Here is a 24,328-nt window from a genome sequence, read left to right as displayed (position 1 = left end):
AATTCGACAACAAATTATAGAGAAACTATAGAGAAAATGTCAATTTATTTCATACATAAGCCTAGTATTTTGGGTGGATGTGATGTGAGATCCATCTACTAATTTGTTTGTTTAGTGACCTGTCTTGAATACACACTAAAACCTTAGAGACCTTAAAACTGATTAAAAAAACGAAAACAAAAACGCATACAAAAATAATTCGTTCGCACTACATGTCCCTGTTGTCCTTGCGGTTTCCCCATCGTGCTTTGCGGGCGTTCTGTGTTCTCGTCGCGTCGCCGAAATCTCCCGTTGAATCGCGCGTGTCCAACGTATTGAGTGAGTGTCTCTTCTTGTTCATTGAAAGCAATAGCAACAACATGGCGACAGACGGACCGCCGGGGACCACCGACTCTCTCCCGTCCGATTTGGGGACAGCTATCGCCGCGTTGAACACATGGAGCCACCCGGAGCTGCAGGGCAAACTGGCGGAGCTGGGAGCGCCCAACATGGGTAACTTATTCTGCACCTTCTTCTGAGGGACTGGATGATTAGCATTCAAGCTAATGCTAAGTCAACACTTCCCGTGGAGGTCGGGGTTTGGGCCTGCTCTGTTGACATTAAAGTCGTGTTATTAGTTATTATCTTTACCAACCATTACTATTGTTTATTATCCACACTGTTTTCGTACTGTATTGTAAAACAGGGAAAGGTTTATGCTTTAAAGAAAAATAAAACGTTTGTCTCCCCAGTCCCCACTGGCCTGGGTATCTTAGCCTATTACTACTTAACTACATGTCTGATTGTAGTCTGACATTTTTATTTCACAGTATGCAGCATGGGGACATTTCAAACTAAAGCACAGTTCAATACAAAAACTGTTACTTTAGCAACAGGGTCAACCATTGTCAATCAGAACATTTAGAGACGTATACAAATGCAGAAATACAGAAATGTCCTGTTGCAGCAGCCATGGATGCACGCTGCAAAATATTTCTATATTATGTCCGTGTGTGTTCTCAAGTGATGCTTTTCTCCTCTCCAGGTCCCAGAGAAGAGCTCATTGACAGACTGAAAGGATATATGATCCAGGTAAATGTTCCCAACTTTTAATGTTAAATGACTTCACAGTTGCCTGACAAAATGCTTAATTCTGCAACCTTTAACGTAGTGGTTTGCAGCCTTTTTCATGTCAAGGCCCATTATTTATTTGGCGTTTGATGAGATTTAGCCTCTCGGAGACCCCACAATTGGCTGTATTGATGTGGTGTGATACCATTCATTTAGGAGAGATAACGGGCAAACGATGATCTTTGAATGGCCAAGGTTTTCAACCAGTGGTCCGGGGTCCTTGGGAGCGTTCCAGGTGGTCCCAAGCTAAATGAGAGTGGTTGAAAACCACTGGCCAAAGTATAAAATAATTGTTAAAGTGGTTAATCAAATAAAAACCTTATGTAAACAAACACTGTTGCCACAACGCGGTTTATATCAGCGAGATGTAAAAAATCGGGTCGTATTATGGCTGTCAAAATAAGTTAACAGTTAGTTAATTTGTGAATTAATTAGGTTAACATTTTAAATGCAATTAATGCATGTTAGTGACCCCGCCCCATATATCCCATAATCCCATCCACTCTGCAGTAGTCATCATAGATGCTTATATACATATAAAGGTAGACGCCTCTTCCGGTTCTGGGTTGTGTGTTCTCGAGAGGGGACGACATTTTCCCGGGACTCCTTGCGAAGCATGAGCCAAGCTTCCGCGGCTCTGTTCGCGTCTGACAAGTCCTGGAAAGATGCACTGTGATTGGCCAGTAGTCACTTGAGTGGTAGGGTCATGTAGCGTGCCGGCCCTGGCGCACTTCCGCCCCCAGAGTGTAAATTGTTCCGCCCTCCCGTCGACAGAGATGGCTCCGACGAACTGCAGCGTCCAATGAGGCGTCTGTTTAAAAAAAAAATGCTAGTCATCGCTCTGGTATCTGATGGCTGATAGATCCAAAAGATGGAAAAGAGAAGCCCTATCTAACCCTATCTGGATGGGGGAAAAAACACAAGCTGCATACATACGTTAAATGTATATATCCGCTTTCTATCATATACAGAAAAAACATGGCATATTTTTTCGAATGAGGATTATTCATGATTAATACTTCTTTTCTTTTTTAAGCTGTGATTAATCTGATTAAAATGTTTAATCGTTTGAAAGCCCTAATCTGTATATACTGTATGGTTCCTCTCTGCAGACTGGAAACCTCCTCAACAAACCCAGAGATGACAAACCCATGGGCCCTCAGGTACGACACAGCAAATATCATCTGTGATTGATTGAATGCTATACTTTATTAGTCAGAAATGAAATGGAAACAAAAAAGTTACAAACAGCTCAGCGATCTCCTCCAGACCCAATTCTTTGTCTGCACATTCTTTGATCAGCGAAATTGGTCAGCGCTGAGACTAAAGCCCAAACCACACCAAAGGGTCAAGACGGGACGAGACAGTTTTAGTGGGGTCCGTACGCTTTTCCGACCAGTCATTGGTCCGACATGCGGAAAACGACCAGATTAAGGTTGACGAACATGCGTTAAGGTTGGTGAACATGCGCTGCTCCGTGCTTGCGGCTATGGTTAGGGTTTGAGGTGGGTTGGCGTTGTCGGACCAATGACTGGTCGGAACTTGCACCTGGCTTTAGTGTTCGTCCCAGCAATGTGATATGTCCTGTTGCACCCAAGTGATTCAACTGGTTCAATTCAATGGCCCAAACCACACCAATGGTTCGCCATGCATCTATCGCAACCGTTTGGTTGCAAGGAGTTGCATGGCGACCCATTGGTGTGGTTTGGGCTTAAACCCCTGAAAAATATACCACAAAATTATACCACAGACTTCATCTTGGCATCATTGGCAGCGGTGGCCGAGTAAATTGCGGAGCGGGCTAGATATCGGAAGGTCGCCAGTTCGAATCAGCGGTCCGACACGTTAAAATTACCACCGTTGAAGTGCCCTTGGACAAGGCATTGAACCACTACCATGAAATGCTCCATGTGGGCCTGGCTGTAAACAAGTATCTGATGCTTAGTCCAGTTACCCTTGATAAAACTTGATTTACCAGAACGCATTTCTTCTTCTTCTTCATCTATTCCTTCATACCTCCTGACCTGAATGGTGATATTCTTACTTTTAGACTAAGTGTTTGACTGTACTCTGTACTGTTTACATTTCTGACTAATAAAGAATTCAATCAATCATCCGGTATTCATATAGAACCATAGTTATATGCATAATTCATTTTCCATTGATGCCACATGACTGACACCAACCGGTCACATGCCCTGTATTATTATACCTTCACACTTTCCTTTCCTCTATTATACCAGATGGGAGGCAGGCCCCCCATGCCTCCCATGCCAATGCCACCCATGCCCCCTGGTATGGGCATGCTCCAGGCCATGAGCATGATGTCCGGGGGCCCCCCTCCTCCACCGGGCATGCACATGGGCATGGACGGCCCCCCAGGCATGCCCCCCGGCATGTCGCAGGACGACCAGCTGAAGATGGCTCAGCAGAGAGCGGCCATGATGATGCAGCAGGAGGAGCGAGCCAAGCAGCAGGTGACCCAACTGACGTTTTCATCATTGGATATTGAATTGTTGTTAGATGTGTTGGGCAAAAGACATTGGGTGCGTTCGGAAATCTGCACTGAGTGCACTGGTGTTAGCCTGGGTTCCAGCCTAATTCGTTGCATTCAGTGAATTTGTTTTGTCAGACTGCTATTCGGTCTGGCCAGCAGAGAGCAGACTCGCATTTCATAATGTCACCTGTTATGTTATGTAGCCATGTTGTTGCTTATACATCATCAGCCAGCGTTACTCTATCCATGCTTCTCACTGTTGAAAAAAATACCGCCAGTTCGAGTCTAAACCTACGGTAAAAAGTAAACATTAATTTGATTCAGTAGTCCACTGTCTGATTCAGTAGTACAGAAAAACTGACTGCTGTGTGGGGGAGTTTATTGAATGATAAGGGACGTTGCAGGGCAACAGCAGTAGCTGCGCGGTGCGCATTGATATGATGTCAAACGGGTGTTTTTTTTTCCTTCCCCAACCCGCACCACAGACCAATCGGAGGCCACTGGTCCATTTCACCCTTTTACATGTCCCACCAACCTTGGAGATGGGACCCTTTCCAGACTGAGTAATGAGTAGGGGTGGGTCCCGAATCTCGGTACCAAGTATGTACCGAACCGAACGTGCCTGGGTACCGGGTACCCATTACAATAATTCAATTTCGGTTCTCTATCGGTTCCCACAGACACGCGGTCACACGCTATTTATTTATTTTCTTCCCTTAATAGATGCGCAGGGAACAGAGCTGATCTACAAACCTACACCGCGTTGCATCAGCGACGAGTTGTGGGCTTGTGGCTTGCAGAGGCGGAGCCATCTCTCTGCATGGAGTTAGTTGTCGAGGAGTCTAGAGACAGAGAGACGCGCTGTGCCTGGCGACATCATTATTAAAGTTTCTTAAACGTAATTTTCAAGTAAAGTTTATGGGAGGAAACTTTTAAGAGGGGACAGGAATCTTGCGCCTTGTCTGAGTCTTCACTGCATACGTGCGCAGCACGCTGGCTGCGCAGCATTGAATCAACATGAGACAAGGAGAGAAAGCGTCGGTGCACTCACTTCGAGTGCGCACCCGTGTGTGTGTGTGTGTGTGTGTGTGTGTGTGTGTGTGTGATCACGGCGTAGGGTCAGATACCCAGTCTAACTTCGAGAGGTGGCGAAAAAACAACAAAAGATAGCCTACTTTGGGCAGCCCGTGTGCATGCACATTTCTGTTAGTAGCAAACCAAGCCGCCTTTGTTTTCAATGATCCCCCATTGACACGCTGCCCCTTCCCCTTCATTAGCAATGCTAATTTACACAGTCAATCGTGTGTGTTGCTCTCAGATCTCAGACATGCTTTTATTTGTTATTGGTAATAAGAGAAGTAGCAGCCTGTGTCCAAAACCGTTCCAAAACCGTTAGTAACACTATTGCCCTGGGTAAATACAGAATCGATATTATATAGACACATTTAAAAGAATCACTATATTATCCACAAATGGCTCAATAAAGGAGAAGATGTTATACTATTCATTATACATGTCTTTAGTATACAGTATACACTCTGCTCTGACATGCCATGCAGACTGTGCACCACATGATATTTCTTTCTAGATTTCTGACTTTGTGTTGCAGTGATGTGTTGCAGTGATGTTTATGTTGTGTAGTCTCTCAGACATATTTGTTGTCATTGTCAGTAGTAGTAAGAGGTAACTGTAGTATCCACAAATGGCTCAACTGTTAAAGGAAAGGATGTTGGTCTATACTCTATTCATCTGTCTTAAAGCAAAGTCTTTGTAATAAAAGCTTTGTGAAAAACAATTGACCTTAAGTTTATACCATTAATTTTTTTACTATATTATCCACAAATGGCTCAACTGAATGAGGAGGAAGAGGATGTCACACTATTTATTCATTACATGTCTTAAATTGACATTGAGCTTTTTTGTTAAACATTTGACCTCTTTTATATCATTTTGGAACCGAAATAGGGAACCGTTAAGAACCGGAATCGATAAGCAGAACCGGAATCGGTACCGGACTCGAAAAAATCCTAACGATACCCATCCCTAGTAATGAGTGACCAAACAAATTCATGGAATGCAGCGAATCAGGCTGGAACCCAGGCTACACTGGTGTGCCCTCTTGTCGTATGTTTATTCGGTGCGCCATGGGTGTGCTGAGTGCCCTACTCAGAAGTTGGGGTTGTCCAGTGTGCATGCGTCACGGACGAGCGCTCCCAAACGGTGAAATTGGTCCTTTGAGCATTATTATTACACACGCATCAACGTGTAGTAGACCAACAGCAGACAGGCTAATGTTATGAATTACATTTCAATGTTACGAGACAGAGAGACGCGCTGTGCCTGGCGACATCATTATTAAAGTTTCTTAAACGTAATTTTCAAGTAAAGTTTATGGGAGGAAACTTTTAAGAGGGGACAGGAATCTTGCGCCTTGTCTGAGTCTTCACTGCATACGTGCGCAGCACGCTGGCTGCGCAGCATTGAATCAACATGAGACAAGGAGAGAAAGCGTCGGTGCACTCACTTCGAGTGCGCACCCGTGTGTGTGTGTGTGTGTGTGTGTGTGTGTGTGATCACGGCGTAGGGTCAGATACCCAGTCTAACTTCGAGAGGTGGCGAAAAAACAACAAAAGATAGCCTACTTTGGGCAGCCCGTGTGCATGCACATTTCTGTTAGTAGCAAACCAAGCCGCCTTTGTTTTCAATGATCCCCCATTGACACGCTGCCCCTTCCCCTTCATTAGCAATGCTAATTTACACAGTCAATCGTGTGTGTTGCTCTCAGATCTCAGACATGCTTTTATTTGTTATTGGTAATAAGAGAAGTAGCAGCCTGTGTCCAAAACCGTTCCAAAACCGTTAGTAACACTATTGCCCTGGGTAAATACAGAATCGATATTATATAGACACATTTAAAAGAATCACTATATTATCCACAAATGGCTCAATAAAGGAGAAGATGTTATACTATTCATTATACATGTCTTTAGTATACAGTATACACTCTGCTCTGACATGCCATGCAGACTGTGCACCACATGATATTTCTTTCTAGATTTCTGACTTTGTGTTGCAGTGATGTGTTGCAGTGATGTTTATGTTGTGTAGTCTCTCAGACATATTTGTTGTCATTGTCAGTAGTAGTAAGAGGTAACTGTAGTATCCACAAATGGCTCAACTGTTAAAGGAAAGGATGTTGGTCTATACTCTATTCATCTGTCTTAAAGCAAAGTCTTTGTAATAAAAGCTTTGTGAAAAACAATTGACCTTAAGTTTATACCATTAATTTTTTTACTATATTATCCACAAATGGCTCAACTGAATGAGGAGGAAGAGGATGTCACACTATTTATTCATTACATGTCTTAAATTGACATTGAGCTTTTTTGTTAAACATTTGACCTCTTTTATATCATTTTGGAACCGAAATAGGGAACCGTTAAGAACCGGAATCGATAAGCAGAACCGGAATCGGTACCGGACTCGAAAAAATCCTAACGATACCCATCCCTAGTAATGAGTGACCAAACAAATTCATGGAATGCAGCGAATCAGGCTGGAACCCAGGCTACACTGGTGTGCCCTCTTGTCGTATGTTTATTCGGTGCGCCATGGGTGTGCTGAGTGCCCTACTCAGAAGTTGGGGTTGTCCAGTGTGCATGCGTCACGGACGAGCGCTCCCAAACGGTGAAATTGGTCCTTTGAGCATTATTATTACACACGCATCAACGTGTAGTAGACCAACAGCAGACAGGCTAATGTTATGAATTACATTTCAATGTTACGTTTACGAATACGAACTGGTCGTTCGTAAATAAGCCCCACTCGGTGCGCTCTATGACGGTCACAGCCCAGTGCACAAAAAAACGGAGCACATTCCCGGTGCGCATTTCCGAACGGACCCATAGAGCTGAAAACATTGCTTATTTTATACATCGTCATGGCGGTACGACACTGTGGGTCTGTAGATAGCCTATTTTGGTCACACGGCACTATCATATTGAACCTCGATCACTCACTTGGTGCCAAACTGAAGCCATTGAAGGGAGCTACAGAATGAAAATCACAATAAAGCTAGCAGGGATTAAAGTCATACTAACCAGGTAGTACATTTGTAATGTTCTGTTTATGGAGAGTTATTAGTATTAATGTGTGTGTGGTTGTACATGTTACAGGGGGATTCCCGTGTCATTGATGAACACAGGAAAGAACAGGAGCTTCTGGAGCAACAGAAAAGGGTGCGAACATGAGGATTCTTTTATGAATGTTTTGATAATAAAATTGACAGATGGCAGATTATGGAGGTTCATTTACAATAAATGTCTTTACACTTCCCCCCCCCTAAAATCAATATAGCACAGTGGTTTTCAAAAAAAGTTTCCTATCAAGGTCCATTATTTCTTTGGCATTTGAGCCATGGACCACCATTTGAGGACATTTAGCCTCTCGGACCCAAAATATTTTGTTGTCATTGGATAAGATTTTGTCCACAATTCCATGCTGTATTGATGTTGGTACCATAGAAGAGATAACAGGCAAACTTTGATCAAAATAACAATTCTTCTAAATTCTCTAATTGTGCAGACTTCTTGTAAATTAAGTAATGCAGATGTTTAACAACATTTTCCCTTTGAAGAGCGTAAAATTATCTATAAGGGTCAATTTGGTTAGCAACTCTCCATCATTTTGCTGGGGACCACTGGTTGTAAACCACTGCTATAGCATCTATGTACAACACAGCATAAACGCTGCACACAGCATTCTTCAACTGTGTCGCTAAAAACAATCGTCGGGACCATCTCCTATTTGCCGTCCTCTTTTCTCATGCCTGTGCTTCCCTCTCCCTCCACCAGGCAGCGGTGCTGTTGGAACAGGAGAGGCAGCAGGAGATGGCCAAGATGCAGCAGCAGCAGGGCCCCGGGCCTGGCCCCCGACCGGGCCCCGGGCCTGGGCCCCGACCGGGCGACATGGGCTCCAGGCCCCTCATGATGCCCAACATGCCTCCAGGCGCCATGAGAGGTACACTGTCTATTACTACAGGAGGTAGAGCAGGTCGTCCAATGATCTGTGGGTCAGCGGTTCGAATCCCGGCTCCTCCTGTCCACATGTCGAAGTGTCCTTGGGCAAGACCCTGGCCTGAACCCCACCTTACCTCTAGTGGTCGCCGACTCGCCACCATTGGTGTGTGAATGTGGGAAGTGAGGACGCTGGCGTTGACTGTTCGCCGCCTCACCTCCCAATGTATGTATGTATGAATGAATGGACCATTGTAAGCGCTTTGTTTTTAAACCGATGAAACGATTTTGGGTTTGTGGTGGTATCCATAAGAAATCATAGGCAAAATCACTCGCTCTTAAATTGTTATATTTATCCTGTAGAATTCGGGTATTCTGTAGAATTCGGTTATTCGGGTAGAAGTCATGTTTTGTCAATCACGTTTGCACAATGCCGCCAAATATTGCGTCCGTATAAAAAGCTTTTGGACCGGGGTAAATTTGATCAGTTTTTCACAGCTGTCTTTCACATAGTCATGGTCATTCACCCTTTGAGCAGGGCTGTGTCCTTCCAGACCAACATGATTTCCGCTGCAAAGTTGATCATCTCGTTGAAGAGCACAAAGTACTTTATGAAGGGTGTGAAAATAGGCAGAGGCGCACACACACACTAAGCGCAGTGGAAGAATGCAGAGAGAGAGAAAAACAATCTGTGACATCGCATCTAATCAACTTCTAGTGAAGCAGGGATCCACTGTTAGAAATGCGATTAGCAATTAAGTGAAATTGGAAGTAACTGTCAAATTGAAGCTGAAAAATGTGTTGATAGATGCTTTTGTAGATCAAAGCTGAGTGTTTTGTGTTGTGGTGCAGAATGCACCAACCATTATAATATGTATGAACCGTCTGTGTGCAGGGATGGATCCGCGGGGGATGGATCCACGGGGTCCCATGCCCCCTGGTGTGAATATGATGCCCAATCAGAGACCAAGGGTGCCCCCGCCTCCAGGAGAGGACGGGAGAGAGGTATGCTTTGTCCGTCCACACTTACCACTAATGGCATGAGTTGACGTCACACTGCATTTGTCTTGTATTGATTTCAAGCTGAAGTTATTTCATTTCATCTTTTTACAGTTCTGTAATCTGTATAATTTTGTATTTAGTTGTGTTGTCTTTCCTGTGCTTGCTTGGTTTGTGGTACTGTTGGTCCCAGTCGTGGCAGGGAGAGGAGGCCAGTGTCTCTGGGCCAAAGATCCCTCAGGCTCTGGAAAAGATTCTGCAGCTGAAGGAGATCCGACAGGAACAGCTGACCGACCCTACAGGTGAGCTCTGTCAACCAGTGTTAATTTTGTCAACTAAAGACTAAGTCGACTAAGGTTTTTGATATTTCGTCGACTAAGACTAGACTAACAAAAAAGAATTTCAGAAGACTAAATGGGACTAAAGACTAAATGTGTGTTATTCAAAAGACTGAGACTAAATCAAAATATGCTGAAGAAATTAACACTGCTGTCAACCATTCTCCTTTTAACCCGTACACAGCAACATATGTTTTTCATAAATCAGTGGCTCTCAAAAATAGCAGATCTACATGCTCACATTGCGTCACTTAGTGCCGCTCTACAAGCTTGTACATCTGCTATTTTTTTTAAATGTTTAAAGTGAATAAATGTGATAATAACACAAATCTTCTCTTCTGGTGGTCCTTGGGACTACAAAGTCTCAGGCCTTAATGGGTTACGTTAAACTGTCTAGATAGAGCTGCCACTGACCACTCTTCCTTTTATACAATACTCTGTCAATGCATGGCCTGCTTTGGCCATAGCACAAAAAGAGAAATAGTCATTTTGATTTGTGTTCACATTTATTAACAATTAATGGTCAACTAAAAATCTACTAAAATGCCACAATGGCAGCTGTAGCTCCATATAAAGTCATATTGCTTTGCTGTGCTTTCCCATCAGAAGAGGACGGGGAGGATGGTGACATGTCTGTGGAGGCGGGCGGATCAGCGGCTCTCCAAGTCTCATTTGAAACCGATGATGACGATGGACAGATGTCCAAAAAAGATGTAGGTTTTAAGAAAAAATCACACCCCCCCCCACCTCTCTCTCTCTCATTAGCAGGCAACAGTGCAGCTCTATCCCTCTCTCTGTTTCTGGCAAACAGCGCCCCTACTGGTACTCATTAACGTCACATGTGAACACATAGGTGAACGGGCGGACATATAGGTGAACACGGACATTGCTGTTCCTTGGAGTGGTTGCACCACTCAAAAATAAAATCTATCCTTGTACACTTGAGGTGTCCTTGTAGTAGGACAATGTTTCAGTGCTCATACTGTTTTATTTGTTTAAATAATAATTATAATAATACATTAGATTTATATTGCACTATACTTTATTTAAAATAAATCTCATTACAATCACAGTACAGTTCTGGGCATCTAGGCTGCATATGCAGCCTGACGGCGTGTCACGGGTTCGAATCCCGACAACCTTTCGTCGCGAGACATGGCCAAAGTAATTTTTAGGGTCCCCCCCCCAGCCCAAAAGGTTGAGAACCCCCTGGTATGGTATGGCATTTGACTCCAAAATATCATTCAGCAGTGACTCAGTGTAAGAGGTTAGATTATTCACACTGTGTGCACTTGTGTAATGTTGTGTTATTTTGTTTGTCATTAATGTTTTGTGTGTGGCTGCAGCAGGGGTGAAAGCCCAAGACTAATTTCCCCTACCATTAATGGTCTTTTTTTTGTCAGACCATTAATTCACAATCCTCACAGGAGCTTTGTTTTGTTGTGTCCTCACCTTTGTAGAAAAACCGCAAGCGTAGGAACCGAAAGAAAAAGAACAAGAAGCAGCGCGCCCTGGAGAAGAGGGAGCAGGCGGAGCAGAAGGAGAGCGAAAAGGACAAAGATAAGGATGAAGAGCCAGAGAAGGACAAAGACAAGGAGGTGGAGATCGAGTACGTGACGGAGGAGCCCGAGATCTACGACCCCAACTTCATCTTCTTCAAGAGGATCTTCGAGGCGTTCAAGGTAAGACACCGTTGGAGTTCTTCTCTGCACGGGCGTTAACCTAACCCTGGAGTCCTTTTAGATCCATTGAGGCAGTGGTTTTCAACCCTCAATGGACCATCAAGGTCCATTATTTATTCATTTGAGACATTTAGCCTCCCAGACCCAAAATGAAACAATATTGTGCTGTCCACAATTCCATGCTGTATTGATGTTGATACCATTAGGACCCATTCTGAATATATGAACAGCAATATGACGTTCACCAGATGGGGCAGTAGAGTGTACTCTCTACTGCCCCATCTGGTGGAGTCAGGTTAATATAAGGAAGTGTAGGCTACAGACAGGCAAACCATCAAACAATAATTCTACTACATTCTATCTAAATGTGTAGACTACTTGTAAATAAAGTAATGCAGATGTTTTACAATAATTTAACTTCAGAGCGGTCCATTTGGTTTCATTTGACCTCTCCACCACCACCATAATTTCTGATCTTTCTTCTCTTAACTCTCCCTAGCTAACTGACGATGTGAAGAAGGAGAAAGAGAAGGAACCAGAGAAGGTTCCGGAAGTCCTGAAGAAGAAAAGCTTCCTGGAAGAGAAGAAGGACAGCGACGATGATGACAGTGATGACGTATGTTGGAGAGAGCAGGGCTGTGTGTGTGTGTGTGTGTGTGTGTGTGTGTGTGTGTGTGTGTGTGTGTGTGTGTGTGTGTGTGTGTGTGTGTGTGTGTGTGTGTGTGTGTGTGTGTGTGTGTGTGTGTGTGTGTGTGTGTGTGTGTGTGTGTGTGTGTGTGTGTGTGTGTGTGTGTGTGTGCGTGTGCATATACGTATTGGCATTGGTTGGCACTTTTAATTTCATGTTACATGTTACAATGACAATAATGATCTATCTATTGATTAGGGTTGTGGAACTGGATCCAACAATAAGGAACCTGAATCGGTTATATTACATTTGGATAGGTCGGGTATCTTTATTATCTTAAATCAGTCGCCCAGAGGCGGCATAGCAGTTAAGGTTTCACAGTTACAGGTAAAGAGTAAGAAAAAAATGAAAGGTACTGTAATTTTGTACAGCAATACTACAGTTAGGAACCGTTTGGGGAACAGGTTTATCACACTGTCAAAGCTGGTATGTGAATGTCACATCTGCTTTACAATTACAATACCGGTCGTTCTCAAACATTTTAATTTCAAGGACTGATATAACTCTTGAATGTTTGCACACTCCGAGTTACAGACCTGTAACTGTCCATTAGGAATAATTTAAGTTGACCGTTTAGGAATCGGACCTTATATTAAGGAACTGGAAAGTGGAATCGTTAAAATCCTAAAGCGTCCCAACCCTAGTATTGATGCATTTTGTTATGTTTAGATGACATTACATGACCTTCCATATTGTGAACATAAACGAAGAGTTTACAATGTGGTAACAACAACAACCACACTTTGCAATGTCTTTGAACCGTATTTAATATTTAGATGAATGCCCGTGAATCGGTTGAAATTGTTCTGCTCAAGTAACACTGTTGTGTGTGTGTGTGTGGACAGGATAACATGCACAGACCAGACCTGCCCAAAATGTCCAAGAAGAAAATGAGGCGGATGAACAGACTGACTGTGGCTGAGCTCAAACAGGTGCTTATTTTGCTTGCTAAATGCTTATTTCTTATGCTTATTTTTGCTTATTTTCATGCTTAGGTCTTTCATGCAGTGGACCGGGTAACATATTGGCCCTTTTTATCAAATGTAATACACTAAAATAAAAAGTATTACACTGCAGCAGTGTGTCATAAAGCACAGATGGGATGCCTCGTCTTAGTATAATATAACGTTAAGATTTTATACAATAAGCTAGTGTTGCACGATTCCTGCTCAAATGACTAACTAAAATGAATTGGACAGGCAACTAGTGCTGCACGATTCTTCACAAAATGAGATTGCATAGGTGTCTGAATCTAGATCTGGATCTTTTTTTGATGAATTGTGCAGCAATACAATCAATCCAACTTTTGATTTGATCTGGATGTCACCTGCCCCTCCCTCCATTCCATGTTCCAGTTGGTGGCTCGCCCAGACGTGGTGGAGATGCACGACGTCACAGCCCAGGAGCCCAAACTGCTGGTCCACCTGAAGGCCACCAGGAACACGGTGCCCGTGCCGCGCCACTGGTGCTTCAAGAGGAAGTACCTGCAGGGCAAGAGGGGCATAGAGAAGCCTCCCTTTGAGCTGCCCGAGTTCATCAAGAGAACCGGCATCCAGGAGATGAGGGAAGCCTTGCAGGAGAAGGTGGGTTGGTTGGTCGGTTGACCAAGATCGATGAATGGGGAGAGTGTGGAGCCACCTGGCACTGTCCACGTTGGGGGAGGGTTGAATCCCATTGGAAGTTATTAATAAAGCCAATAAAGAGTGTGTTTCTGGGCCCAGGCCGTAGCGTAACGGTCTGGGCACCGGACTGGTGATCCAGTCGCGGTGTGCCGCGGGTTCGACTCCCGGACCCGATACGGCCCTTACCGCATGTCATCCCCCCATCTCTCTCCCGTTTCCTGTCAGCCTACTTTCTATCCCTTAAAAAAAAAATCAATAAAGGCGTAAGCCGCAAAAAAATATCTTAAAAAAAAAAAAAAAAAAAGAGTGTGTTTCTGGACTTCTACACAGCATGTTCGTTCCCCTTCCTTCCACAGGAGGACGCCAAGACCATGAAGACCAAAATGAGGGAGAAGGTTCGTCCCAAGATGGGGAAGATCGACATCGACTACCAGAAACTCCACGACGCCTTCTTCAAATGGCAGATGAAACCCAAACTCTCCATCCATGGAGATCTGTACTACGAGGTACGCGACATGGCTTTGTCTTTGTTTTCGGTGTGTGGCACTCACAATGGTTCTATTGTACATGGATTACAATTCTCTCAGTTGCAACGACTGTTTTCAGTCGTGGATTCCATAGAAGTCTTCCGAAAATAGCCAATCTGAGCTTGTAGATTGGCTATTTTCGGTCATTAGTTATTTTAAGATGACAGGGTATTTGAAGTGATTAAACTAGCAATAGAAGTTTAGAAGCATCTTCCAGAAACATGAATGGTCTCAGAAATGTCATGATTTCTTCAACTGATCGGCCTAAAAAACGTTACATTTTCAGTCTTGAGGTCTTATTTAACTTTAAAATATCCTCTCTCTCTCTCTGTTCGTAGGGTAAAGAATTTGAGACCCGTCTCAAAGAAAAGAAGCCAGGCGATCTTTCTGACGAGCTGCGTATCGCTCTGGGCATGCCCGTTGGACCTGTAAGTAACCACACACACACACACACACACACGGCTTGACATTATCGAGAAATGTGTTTTCAAGATCCCTGGTCCCACGACTCCCACCATTATAACCCCAGGAACATTACTTATGATTCAGCAAATAACTGTCTAAAATCCAGAAATGTCTGGAAGCCTGTGTATGAATGTAATTACCTTTATATTGTAATGCAATTCATGCTTGTCTGTCATTGTCAGCAGGTTGAAATGTGTTTTTATAGCCATCATACACATAAGTGGTAAATGGTGCATTTATATAGTGCTTGTATCCACAGTGCTTTACAGAGATTGTGCATTACATTCACCCATTTTCACACACACACACACACACACACACACACACACATTCACCGATGACAGAGGAAAGTAGGAAACCATGCAAGGCAAGTCCAACCTGCACATCGGGAGCAATTAGGGGTTCAGAGGTCACTGCCACCCACGTAGACAGTCACATAGACATAGTCATGCTGCAGTTATACTGCAGGCTGCTTTTGCAGAAGGAATGATTTATGTGCACATAAAGAGATGAACAAATCATTACCCTACACACTGTGCGGCTCACTGTCCTGCTGTGAGTGGGAGGAGGCGAAGACGGTGTGTGTATGCGTAGCAATGTAGACAATGTCACTGTGAACCTTATAAAACAAATATGAGTCGGGTACACACCATAGTTGTTGAGCATATCATTTGCATACATTACCTGCTCCAGTAAAGCGGTGGCTACTACCCCAGAGAGCAGCGAAACTATAAAGATGGGATTCTATACGGTACTTCTCTTAACGCCTGCATAATTATATTGGCTGTGACCTGCAGATCAGGCAAAGGTCTAAAATATTAGCTGCATTATATTCAAGGCAATTTCAGCGATTACGCAGTATGGCTGGGATTTTGTCTCTCGTACTCCCTCATTTCTTCAGAGCTTGATTTTGTTTTATTCCAAACTGGCGGTGTTGATTTTGTCGACTACAGTGTTCGACTACCTTTTTTCACTGATTAAAACTAAATCAAAACAAAAGAAAAAGTAAGCTATGATGACTAAATATACTGACAATTTTGTCAAGTTGAGAAGAGGTCCATTTTATGCCCTGAACACATTTCTCGATGTCAAGACCTTATGCTTAACGGGAGGGATTGTGTTAATAAATTATATTTTGTCAACTTTTCCTTCTCCAGAACTCCCACAAGGTGCCCCCTCCCTGGCTCATTGCTATGCAGAGATATGGCCCCCCTCCCTCCTACCCTAACCTCAAGATCCCTGGACTCAACTCCCCAATCCCAGAGGTAAGGTCTATGACTGCTATTGGACATTTTCACAAGTGAGGGGAGAGTTATTTTGCATAATATTTAATTTGCTGCGTTTGCCTTCACACTGCGCTGTCATCCGCAGCAATTGTAAACACAGCAGGGAACTTTATCAATGTGTTCAATTCATAAACTACACAGTGGTATGTGTGTGTGTGTGTGTGTGTGTGTACGCACTCACTGTTTTTTTGGGCACGTGGAGGCACAGCGCACTGAGCGCAGAAAGCAGTGCAAAATTAATTATCCAACGTTTATCCTCATTTGACCACGTCTATCCACGGTAACGTGACATCTTTGCGCTGCGTAAAAAATGTCTCTCCGTCTCTAACTGTGTTTGTTCCTCACGTTTAATTTCCCTTATTTGGTGCGATTGCATTCACACCTGCAGTGAATCGAAGTCAGGTGTGCTTGGAAGCAAAGCGAAACCCCAGTTTTTTGGCGAAGTAGAATGCGGTTCTATGATCCGCATCAGACTTCGATTGAGCCTTCACACCTGCCAACTTTCCGACAATACACAGCAGCAGGATTTGTTTTAATCGCAGTAAAGCATTCTGGTGTGAATGCGACCGTAGTTCACTCAGGCCCTAGTTGAATAGCACAGGCCGATAAGTGACATTTAGTGGATCCTGCCTTTTGGGAAATCCCACTCAGTATATTTGTATCTGTGATGATGACAATGTTCCCATCTTTTCTCTCCCCTCCCTCTTGTGCCTCTCTGTCCTCTGGGTTCAGAGCTGTACGTTTGGCTACCATGCTGGAGGCTGGGGGAAGCCACCTGTAGACGAGATGGGAAAGCCTCTGTACGGAGACGTGTTCGGAACCAACGCTGGAGACTTCCAGGTAACCACTTTAAACCATTCAAGACATTTAGTCTTTAGACACTCTGCTTCTCAAACCATTTTGTGCCAAGGACCCCCAAATTGATACGTTTTTGGTCGCAGACCCTCATTTGAAAATATATTTTGTGCTAGAGACCCCCAGAAAACAAGATTTGTGTTTAATGTTTTTTCCAAAAATCATTACAATTAATTTTTTTATTTCGAATACTTCGGTGCCGCACTGTGAGCTTGTACATCTGCTATTTTTTGAATATCCATATCGGGGCGTTATTGGAAAAGAGAGCTTGCTCTCAACTGACTTCCCTGAATAAATAAAGGTTAAAGAAGAATTAGTGGTAAATGCATCAGAATGGTCTGGAGAAATCCTTATTTATGTGATGCGTTGTCCTCAAGGCCAAAGCGGAGGAGGAGGAGGTGGACCACACGCCCTGGGGAGAACTGGAGCCTTCGGACGAGGAGTCTTCGGAGGAAGAGGAGGACGAGGAGAGCGACGAAGAGAAGCCAGACGAAACTGGTTTCTTCACGCCGGCCGACAGGTACTTTGATGTGGGAGCACAAGTACATTACAGTTATTGTAGTTGTTTAGAGGATAAATTGTGGCCCTGACAGTTAGCTCAACCATCCGGGCACCTAGGCTGGCCAGTGCTGAACCAGCCTGACGGCGTGCCGCGGGTTCGACTTCCAATCCCGATGGCCTTTGCCGCGTGTCTTCCCCCCCCCATCTCTCTCCCCCATTTGTGAAGGCTCACCAAGCAGGGGCCATGACCAGCCTGAATCTATTGACCGTATATTGGAACAGAGAAAGTGTGTGAATGAGAAATACGAGGTGGGATTGAGAAAGCTACTTGATGTCCAATATAGCTGCTGGGCAGCCAACAGCAAAAGGCTGTGGTTGTATTCTGTCAGCTTCCTGGAGGGAGCGCTCGGTCCACATTTGATGATTAAATAACATCCTCAGCGGATGGTTACCCAGTGCAATGTGGAAACCTTACATGTGGATAGAAATGGCTTCAGGGGAAATCGGTCCATACACCAAACCTCTCTATTCTCTGTTCAATACCAAACGGCAGCTGGAAAGTGTCACAAGTCTGTTAAGTGAGCTGCCGGGGTAAAATATTCAGCATTCATTTTGTCTATTTAAACGTGGACAAATATTTAACGAGCTAAAAAGGCAAATTGGCGCTCGGTTGAAATCACGAGTTCGGAGACGCGAGCTGTGCCGTGGCCACGCATTAACATAACTTACCATGTAATTGGAGGTTCAAACGCTTCAGATTGGTGCACATTTATCCTCATTAGCATTTAGACTGGAAAAGGTGGGTCTTTGATGGGTTATTGTTGTGTAACTTAAGTTTCTATGTGCGTTTCTAGGTGCGTCTTATTTGGTCTTTCGGTGTCTGTTTGTCTGCGTGTGCATACATAATGTTTTTCCCATGTGTATCCAATATCTACTGTACATGTTTGTGTAGAAGATTATCTATCCCCTGCAACCATCAGACTCCCTTATTGTTCATGCAAATGTGTAATTTCCTTATTAAGGACAAATGGCTTTTGTTTTTGGTAGTTTTGTAGTATTAAGAGATTAACCATTTTCAACATGGCATCCGTATTTTTGGCATAGGCTAATATTTAAAAAATCTCTAATTAATTACTTAGTTATTCTTATTCTTTTGCTACAAGAGAGACTTTAATAGAGGTTTATAGAGCCGTTTGATGTTGTCTGTTTAAAGCCACAGTAGTTGGCTCCAGGTGCCACATTTTGTGTTCAGCAACTACAACAAATACTTTCATGGAAACATGAATCTCTTCTCTTTATTTGGATGTGTGCTTGTCTCCACCTGTCTTACTTCATGGCATCTTATCGTGTGTGTGTGTGTGTGTGTGCGCGTGTTCGTGTTCCAGTGGTCTGATCACCCCAGGGGGCTTCTCGTCCGTCCCTGCCGGCATGGAGACTCCAGAGCTGATTGAGCTGAGGAAAAAGAAGATTGAGGAAGCCATGGATGGGTGAGTGGTCTGTTCATATTATTGACACATGGTACAAAAGGAACCCACCGGCGTAGCGGTTAGAGCAATGTCCATGTCAATGTTTGACATGGACATTGGTGGATGTAGGTAGGGGAACGGATGTCAGAAACACAGAACTTCAAATCATGGTTGCATAGCAGCTTAAAACGCTTGTAGAGTACATGCCAAGATTAGATTAGAAACTGAACCCACCACAGCCAACATGAACTGGACTTGGAAATGTTGGCAGCTCACCAAATGTGTCTTATAAGCATACAAAAACAAAGAAGACATTAGGACAAAAGTAGCCAGCTAGTAAGTACATTTTATGCTTGTGCTTGTGTATGGACAAGTACATTTTATATATTTGAGTATCCAGTGCTTGTGTATGTGCTATGGAGATTAGTTAGTTTAAATGAAAACCAACTCCCAGTGATTACATTTGACCTTTTTAAAATATGCAGGAAGTATGTGGTAGTTGTTTGACAGTTGCGTTTGTGTTCTACAGGAATGAAACACCCCAGCTGTTCACTGTGCTCCCTGAGAGAAGGACTGGCAACGTAGGCTCAGCCATGATGGCCTCCACACACATCTACGAGATGTCAGGGGTAAGGGAGACCATAGACATATTTAACCCATTTAGACCCCAGTTAAAAACATTCACTTTGAAAGAATATATATTTGCGCCACATTTTTACCATTTTTCAAAAATAGCAGACCTATGAGCTTGTAGAAATTATAACATAATGTTATAGGTGGTTCTGGCCCAAAATGGGTTAAGGCAGACGCCTCTTCCGGCTCCGGGAGGGTGTAAATTGTTGTGTAAATTCCGCCCTCCCGTCGACACACATGGCTCCAACAAACTGCAGCTGCCAATGAGGCATCTCTTTACTTTTTTTAATATCTATGATGGAGAGGAGAATGTGTTATGATTGTTTGTAGAGAAAACAGGGAAAGTAGCACCTCTTTTTGACAAAGAGTAAAAATCCCAAAACGAGGTGCTCTTTGGTTTAAGGGTGACAAAGTTAAATGGGGGGGAAAAACCAAGTTACTCATGTGGAAAACTCTAAAGGCTTTTATTGAATTGTCTACCGCATGGGAAGAATAAAAATAATGCACCTACCTACGCATTGCGGCACACAGCCTTCACCAGGGTGACTGACCAACTCAATAAAGGCTTTTAAATGTTTTCCCCAAGTGTGCTCCCCCCCCCCCCCCCCACACACACACACACACACTTTTTGCCATTTATTTATAGGTGTGTGTTGGGAAGTGAGTGTGATCACAGATTTATAAAATAGCAGAACTACAAGCCCACAAGGCGTCAACATCGCAAGCTTGTAGATCTGCTTATTTATGTTCATTATTCACATACTAGAGCTAATGTGTGCATGGTTCAGTGCAATTCTACACACCTACACCGTATCATTTATCAACTCAAGCACAGTTATGTAATAGATGGCATTCCTCAAACAATTCAATACATGAGTCGCTAGTAGTTAATCATACGTGGAATTCAAACCACGGTTTTAGTTGACAAATAATCTACGTAGTATTTTCTCACATAAAATTGTTTACAGTTTGGGCATATTGAACCAAACTGAATGCTCGTCTTTGTTGTATATTATGAATTGAAATGTCATGTTATAGCAGCTGTGTACAAATATTTTAATGTATTTCTATATGGCCGTTTGAGTTTAGTTGGCTTGTGATGAGCATTTATCATATTTTGTACTTCATTACACAGTACTGGTGTAGCATAGCTACTGTCCCTAGCTACCGTCCCATCGCCTGAAGGGATGTGACACTGATTGGTTCAGAAACTTCAGACCGGTGTTTCAACTTGAAACCGTTTGAAACTTCTAAATAAAATGTCCACCATTTCCGTTGCACGACACCTTTAAAGCACCAGCAGTGCTTGTGTAGGGTATATTTTTAGACCATTGTGGCTGTAGTGCAGAGGCTGTGCTGCTGAAAAGGACTCGGCTGGCTCTCTGGATGCTAAATGAGCATAAAAGATGGTGTATTGGTTCACACGTTGTTTGTTCTCTATAGGGAAACGTGATGAGTAGAACCTCCCCAACCTAAACCTTTTTGTAGGTCATTACACCTCACATCTTGAAAGTAACTAGTTTTAATCAATAAGGAACCATCAAGTATTTAGTAGCTTTTTCTTTCTTTCCCTTAATCCTCATCTTGCCACTTCTGCAAGTGAAAACTGTATTAGCAACAGCCAGTGGCATCATTCAACTCCTATTTTTAGCAATATAGTCTGTGATTCAACAATGTCATAGTGTTCACTTGTAACATTTCAGCGTGTATTAGTTTTGATGTTTTGTTTTTGGTATTCATTTGGGGATGGGGTTCTCGCTGTCTCCGTACCTAAACCTTGTTCCCATTTCCCCATGTGTCCGTCACACAGGCCATGGCAGGCCGCAAGGCGGGAGCAGGTCAGGAGTCCCAGGGCGTGGAGGTGGCCCTGGCCCCAGAGGAGCTGGAGCTGGACCCCATGGCCATGACGCAGAAGTACGAGGAACACGTCCGAGAGCAGCAGGCCCAGGTGGAGAAGGAGGACTTCAGTGACATGGTGGCCGAGCACGCTGCCAAGCAGAAGGTAACACTTCCATCCATTTGGCTTCATTTTACGCTCTCAAGAGTTAAAGATCTATAAGGGTTCATTTGGTTACCGACTGTTCATCATTTAGCTGGGGACCACCTAGAAATCCCTCAAGGACAGGTGGTCCCCAGACCACTGGTTGAAAACCACTGCTGTAGTAGAAAAGTGGTAACTCTAATGACTGTGAGACCGTAAAATATGGTCGTGCAATAACAGTAAGAACAACAGCAGCAGCAGCGCTTGAGCCGGAAGGTCAGACTGGGTGGCAACACACTAACACAGCCTCTTATCAGTCGAGCGGGGAGATATGCCCTCTGGCTGCACCGTTAAAACACAATAACAGGAGCTGCCCTGCTGTGGTCATTGGCACTGCACAGTGTTAACCGAATCTGTGCCAACCACGAGATTTCATACAACAGTATTAACCCAAAATTAATTTAATAATAATATCTTTACCGGATTTTAGCTTCTTCTAGCCACCGCTTTCTTCCATGGTAGAAGCAGCCGCATTAGGGCTTTAGGGCTCTGAATGAGGTAAAAGACCATGTTAGGAGCCTAATGCAACATTAATTCGACCTCCCGTACCACACATTAGAGGTTCTATCGCTAGATTGCGGCCACGACACGACCCTGACTCCAAAAAATAGCCGATTACCACTTCCGGGTCACGTGGCTGGATGGCGGTTCTTCTTTGCTGTTTTCGTGCGTTCTGTTGGGACTGGTCCCTGTTCGCCGTCTTAACGTAACAGGAGGGAATTTCGGCTGCTAAAACTATGAGGAAAAATGTTGGTCCACTATCTTTTTTTCACTGATCGGTATAGTGGGGTTCAAGTGGTTAATTGTGCTCTATAAATGAAGTTGGACTCGATTGTAAATAGCGTAATTTGCTCAGTCACTCTCTCTCTTTTCTTTCCTCCTCATCTTCGCCGTCCTCCTTTGCCTCTCCTCACTCCTCCTCCTCCTCCTCCTCCACACAACACAGCAAAAGAAGAGGAAGGCCCAGCCTCAGGACACGAGAGGAGGTGCCAAGAAATACAAGGAGTTTAAGTTCTAGATCGGCGCCCAGAGAGACACACGAGGGAAGTGTTGCAAAAGAGGAAGTTGCACACGAAAACAAACCGGTGGACGCCAGTATCCACATTTTAACACAGAACACAGCAGAATATGACACCACCAGCCATCTGGATTCTGGTGGTTAGACCAGTGACAATAAAGCTCTGTCTTAGTCATTTTAAACCCTAAGAATATGCGATATGTGATATGCCTAATATAGGTGAACCCCGTTATGTGGAATATGTTTCCTCCATTATGTTGTTTTTTCTACATCTAAAATATTTGGTTTCCACGTTGTAGTCGTGATTTTCTGATAAATCTTTTTGTTTGTTTGTAAATAAATGATGTGACATCAGTTGAGCATTGTTCTCTTCCCTATGCCTGTTTGCCTGGTCATTACATTACAATGTAATGACCATAATTCTGTGGTTTTCAACCCTTTTCATTTAAATTCTACATTCTATTTTTGCTACGACAGTAATATGCAATATGGCCCTCTGGAGTGAGTGTGGAAATATAGTGGCCCTCTCCACTAAGTTGCCCACCACTGCTGTAGATCATGATACGGCCACCAGAGGGGCACATACTGTAGGACACTGGTTCATGACTGTCACCTGACTGGCTGAGAAACATATTGACCTAAATAGCTGAAACAACCACATGCATACTGGATCACTGGTTCACACAGCATGACATGCAGGAATGTGGGATTTCATGATTCTGCATCCATTGTAAGACCTCATCACAAATGTGATGAGGTCATATCATTTGGGCAAGTGGGTATGGCCTAATTTAGCCCAAGGAGTGTTTTTTTTCGTGCAAAACTAATCCTTGGAATGGGTTTAGAATCATAAAAACCCTAGTTTGACATGTCACATGCTAAGCACAATGACTATTTGAACATGTTACCTTTTATATAGGAGGATAAATGGTACCCCAACTTTCAACCCCTGAATTTACCATGAACCACTAATTATTTAATTGAAACATTTTTATGTTCTTTTGATGACCCTAAGAAAAGAAAAAAACCTTGAGCGATTACTATTGCAATTTATTTTGGTTCAAACCTTATTGACTGGCCTATAGCTGTCCGGGGGGGTTTAGCAGGTAGCAAACGCAATGGCTGGACATATATCAGCACTGAGACATGAAATAGAAAATGTCAAGGAAGGAACACCGTGTGGCCTGAATGGAACTTGTCAACTCTAATGAGGCTTGGCTTGCTCCACAAGACGCAATGACTTAATCTATTGGCACATATGACTTTACATTATGAATAGGTGTCAGTGATCACTTGGCCAACACCCTGATGTGTGTGTGTGTGTGTGTGTGTGTGATAGAGAAAGAGAGGGTTTTGTTTAATTAATTACTCTGGATTTGTTTTTACGTCCTGATACCCCATCCAGGACAGGCTTCAGACGTGCCTCCTCAGGAGACTTGGCTCAGATCTGAACCCTTTTGATTTGGTGTTAGGAACCTGATTAGCATCAGGTAACACCAAATCAAACCCCAGGCAGGTTTTGAACCCACAGCCTTCCGCATGAAAGGCATATGCTCTCCTTTAATTAATTACTTTAATGACTATT

General features: G+C 43.6%; 1 protein-coding gene across 1 annotated transcript; it reads left to right on the top strand.

Annotated features, from left to right (window-relative positions):
* The first annotated feature begins 305 nt into the window (after positions 1-305).
* sf3b2 (splicing factor 3b, subunit 2) lies at positions 306-23,097 on the top strand. Its single transcript, XM_083788634.1, has 22 exons — positions 306-492; positions 1,025-1,071; positions 2,223-2,273; positions 3,354-3,587; positions 7,783-7,845; positions 8,461-8,626; positions 9,518-9,627; positions 9,815-9,923; positions 10,566-10,672; positions 11,420-11,641; positions 12,141-12,257; positions 13,175-13,261; positions 13,685-13,912; positions 14,308-14,457; positions 14,817-14,906; positions 16,101-16,208; positions 16,962-17,069; positions 17,462-17,604; positions 18,971-19,072; positions 19,581-19,680; positions 21,495-21,686; positions 22,672-23,097. Exons 1-22 carry the CDS (start codon positions 360-362, stop codon positions 22,741-22,743), a joined length of 2,739 nt encoding a protein of 912 aa, XP_083644760.1. The 5' UTR covers positions 306-359; the 3' UTR covers positions 22,744-23,097.
* Positions 23,098-24,328: the final 1,231 nt, after the last annotated feature.

The sequence above is a fragment of the Protomyctophum parallelum genome, assembly GCF_964188405.1.
Source record: "Protomyctophum parallelum genome assembly, chromosome: 18".
Classification (NCBI taxonomy): Eukaryota; Metazoa; Chordata; class Actinopteri; order Myctophiformes; family Myctophidae; genus Protomyctophum; species Protomyctophum parallelum.
The sequence above is the reverse complement of the archived record's forward strand: the minus strand, read 5'-3'. Positions and strand labels throughout refer to the sequence as shown.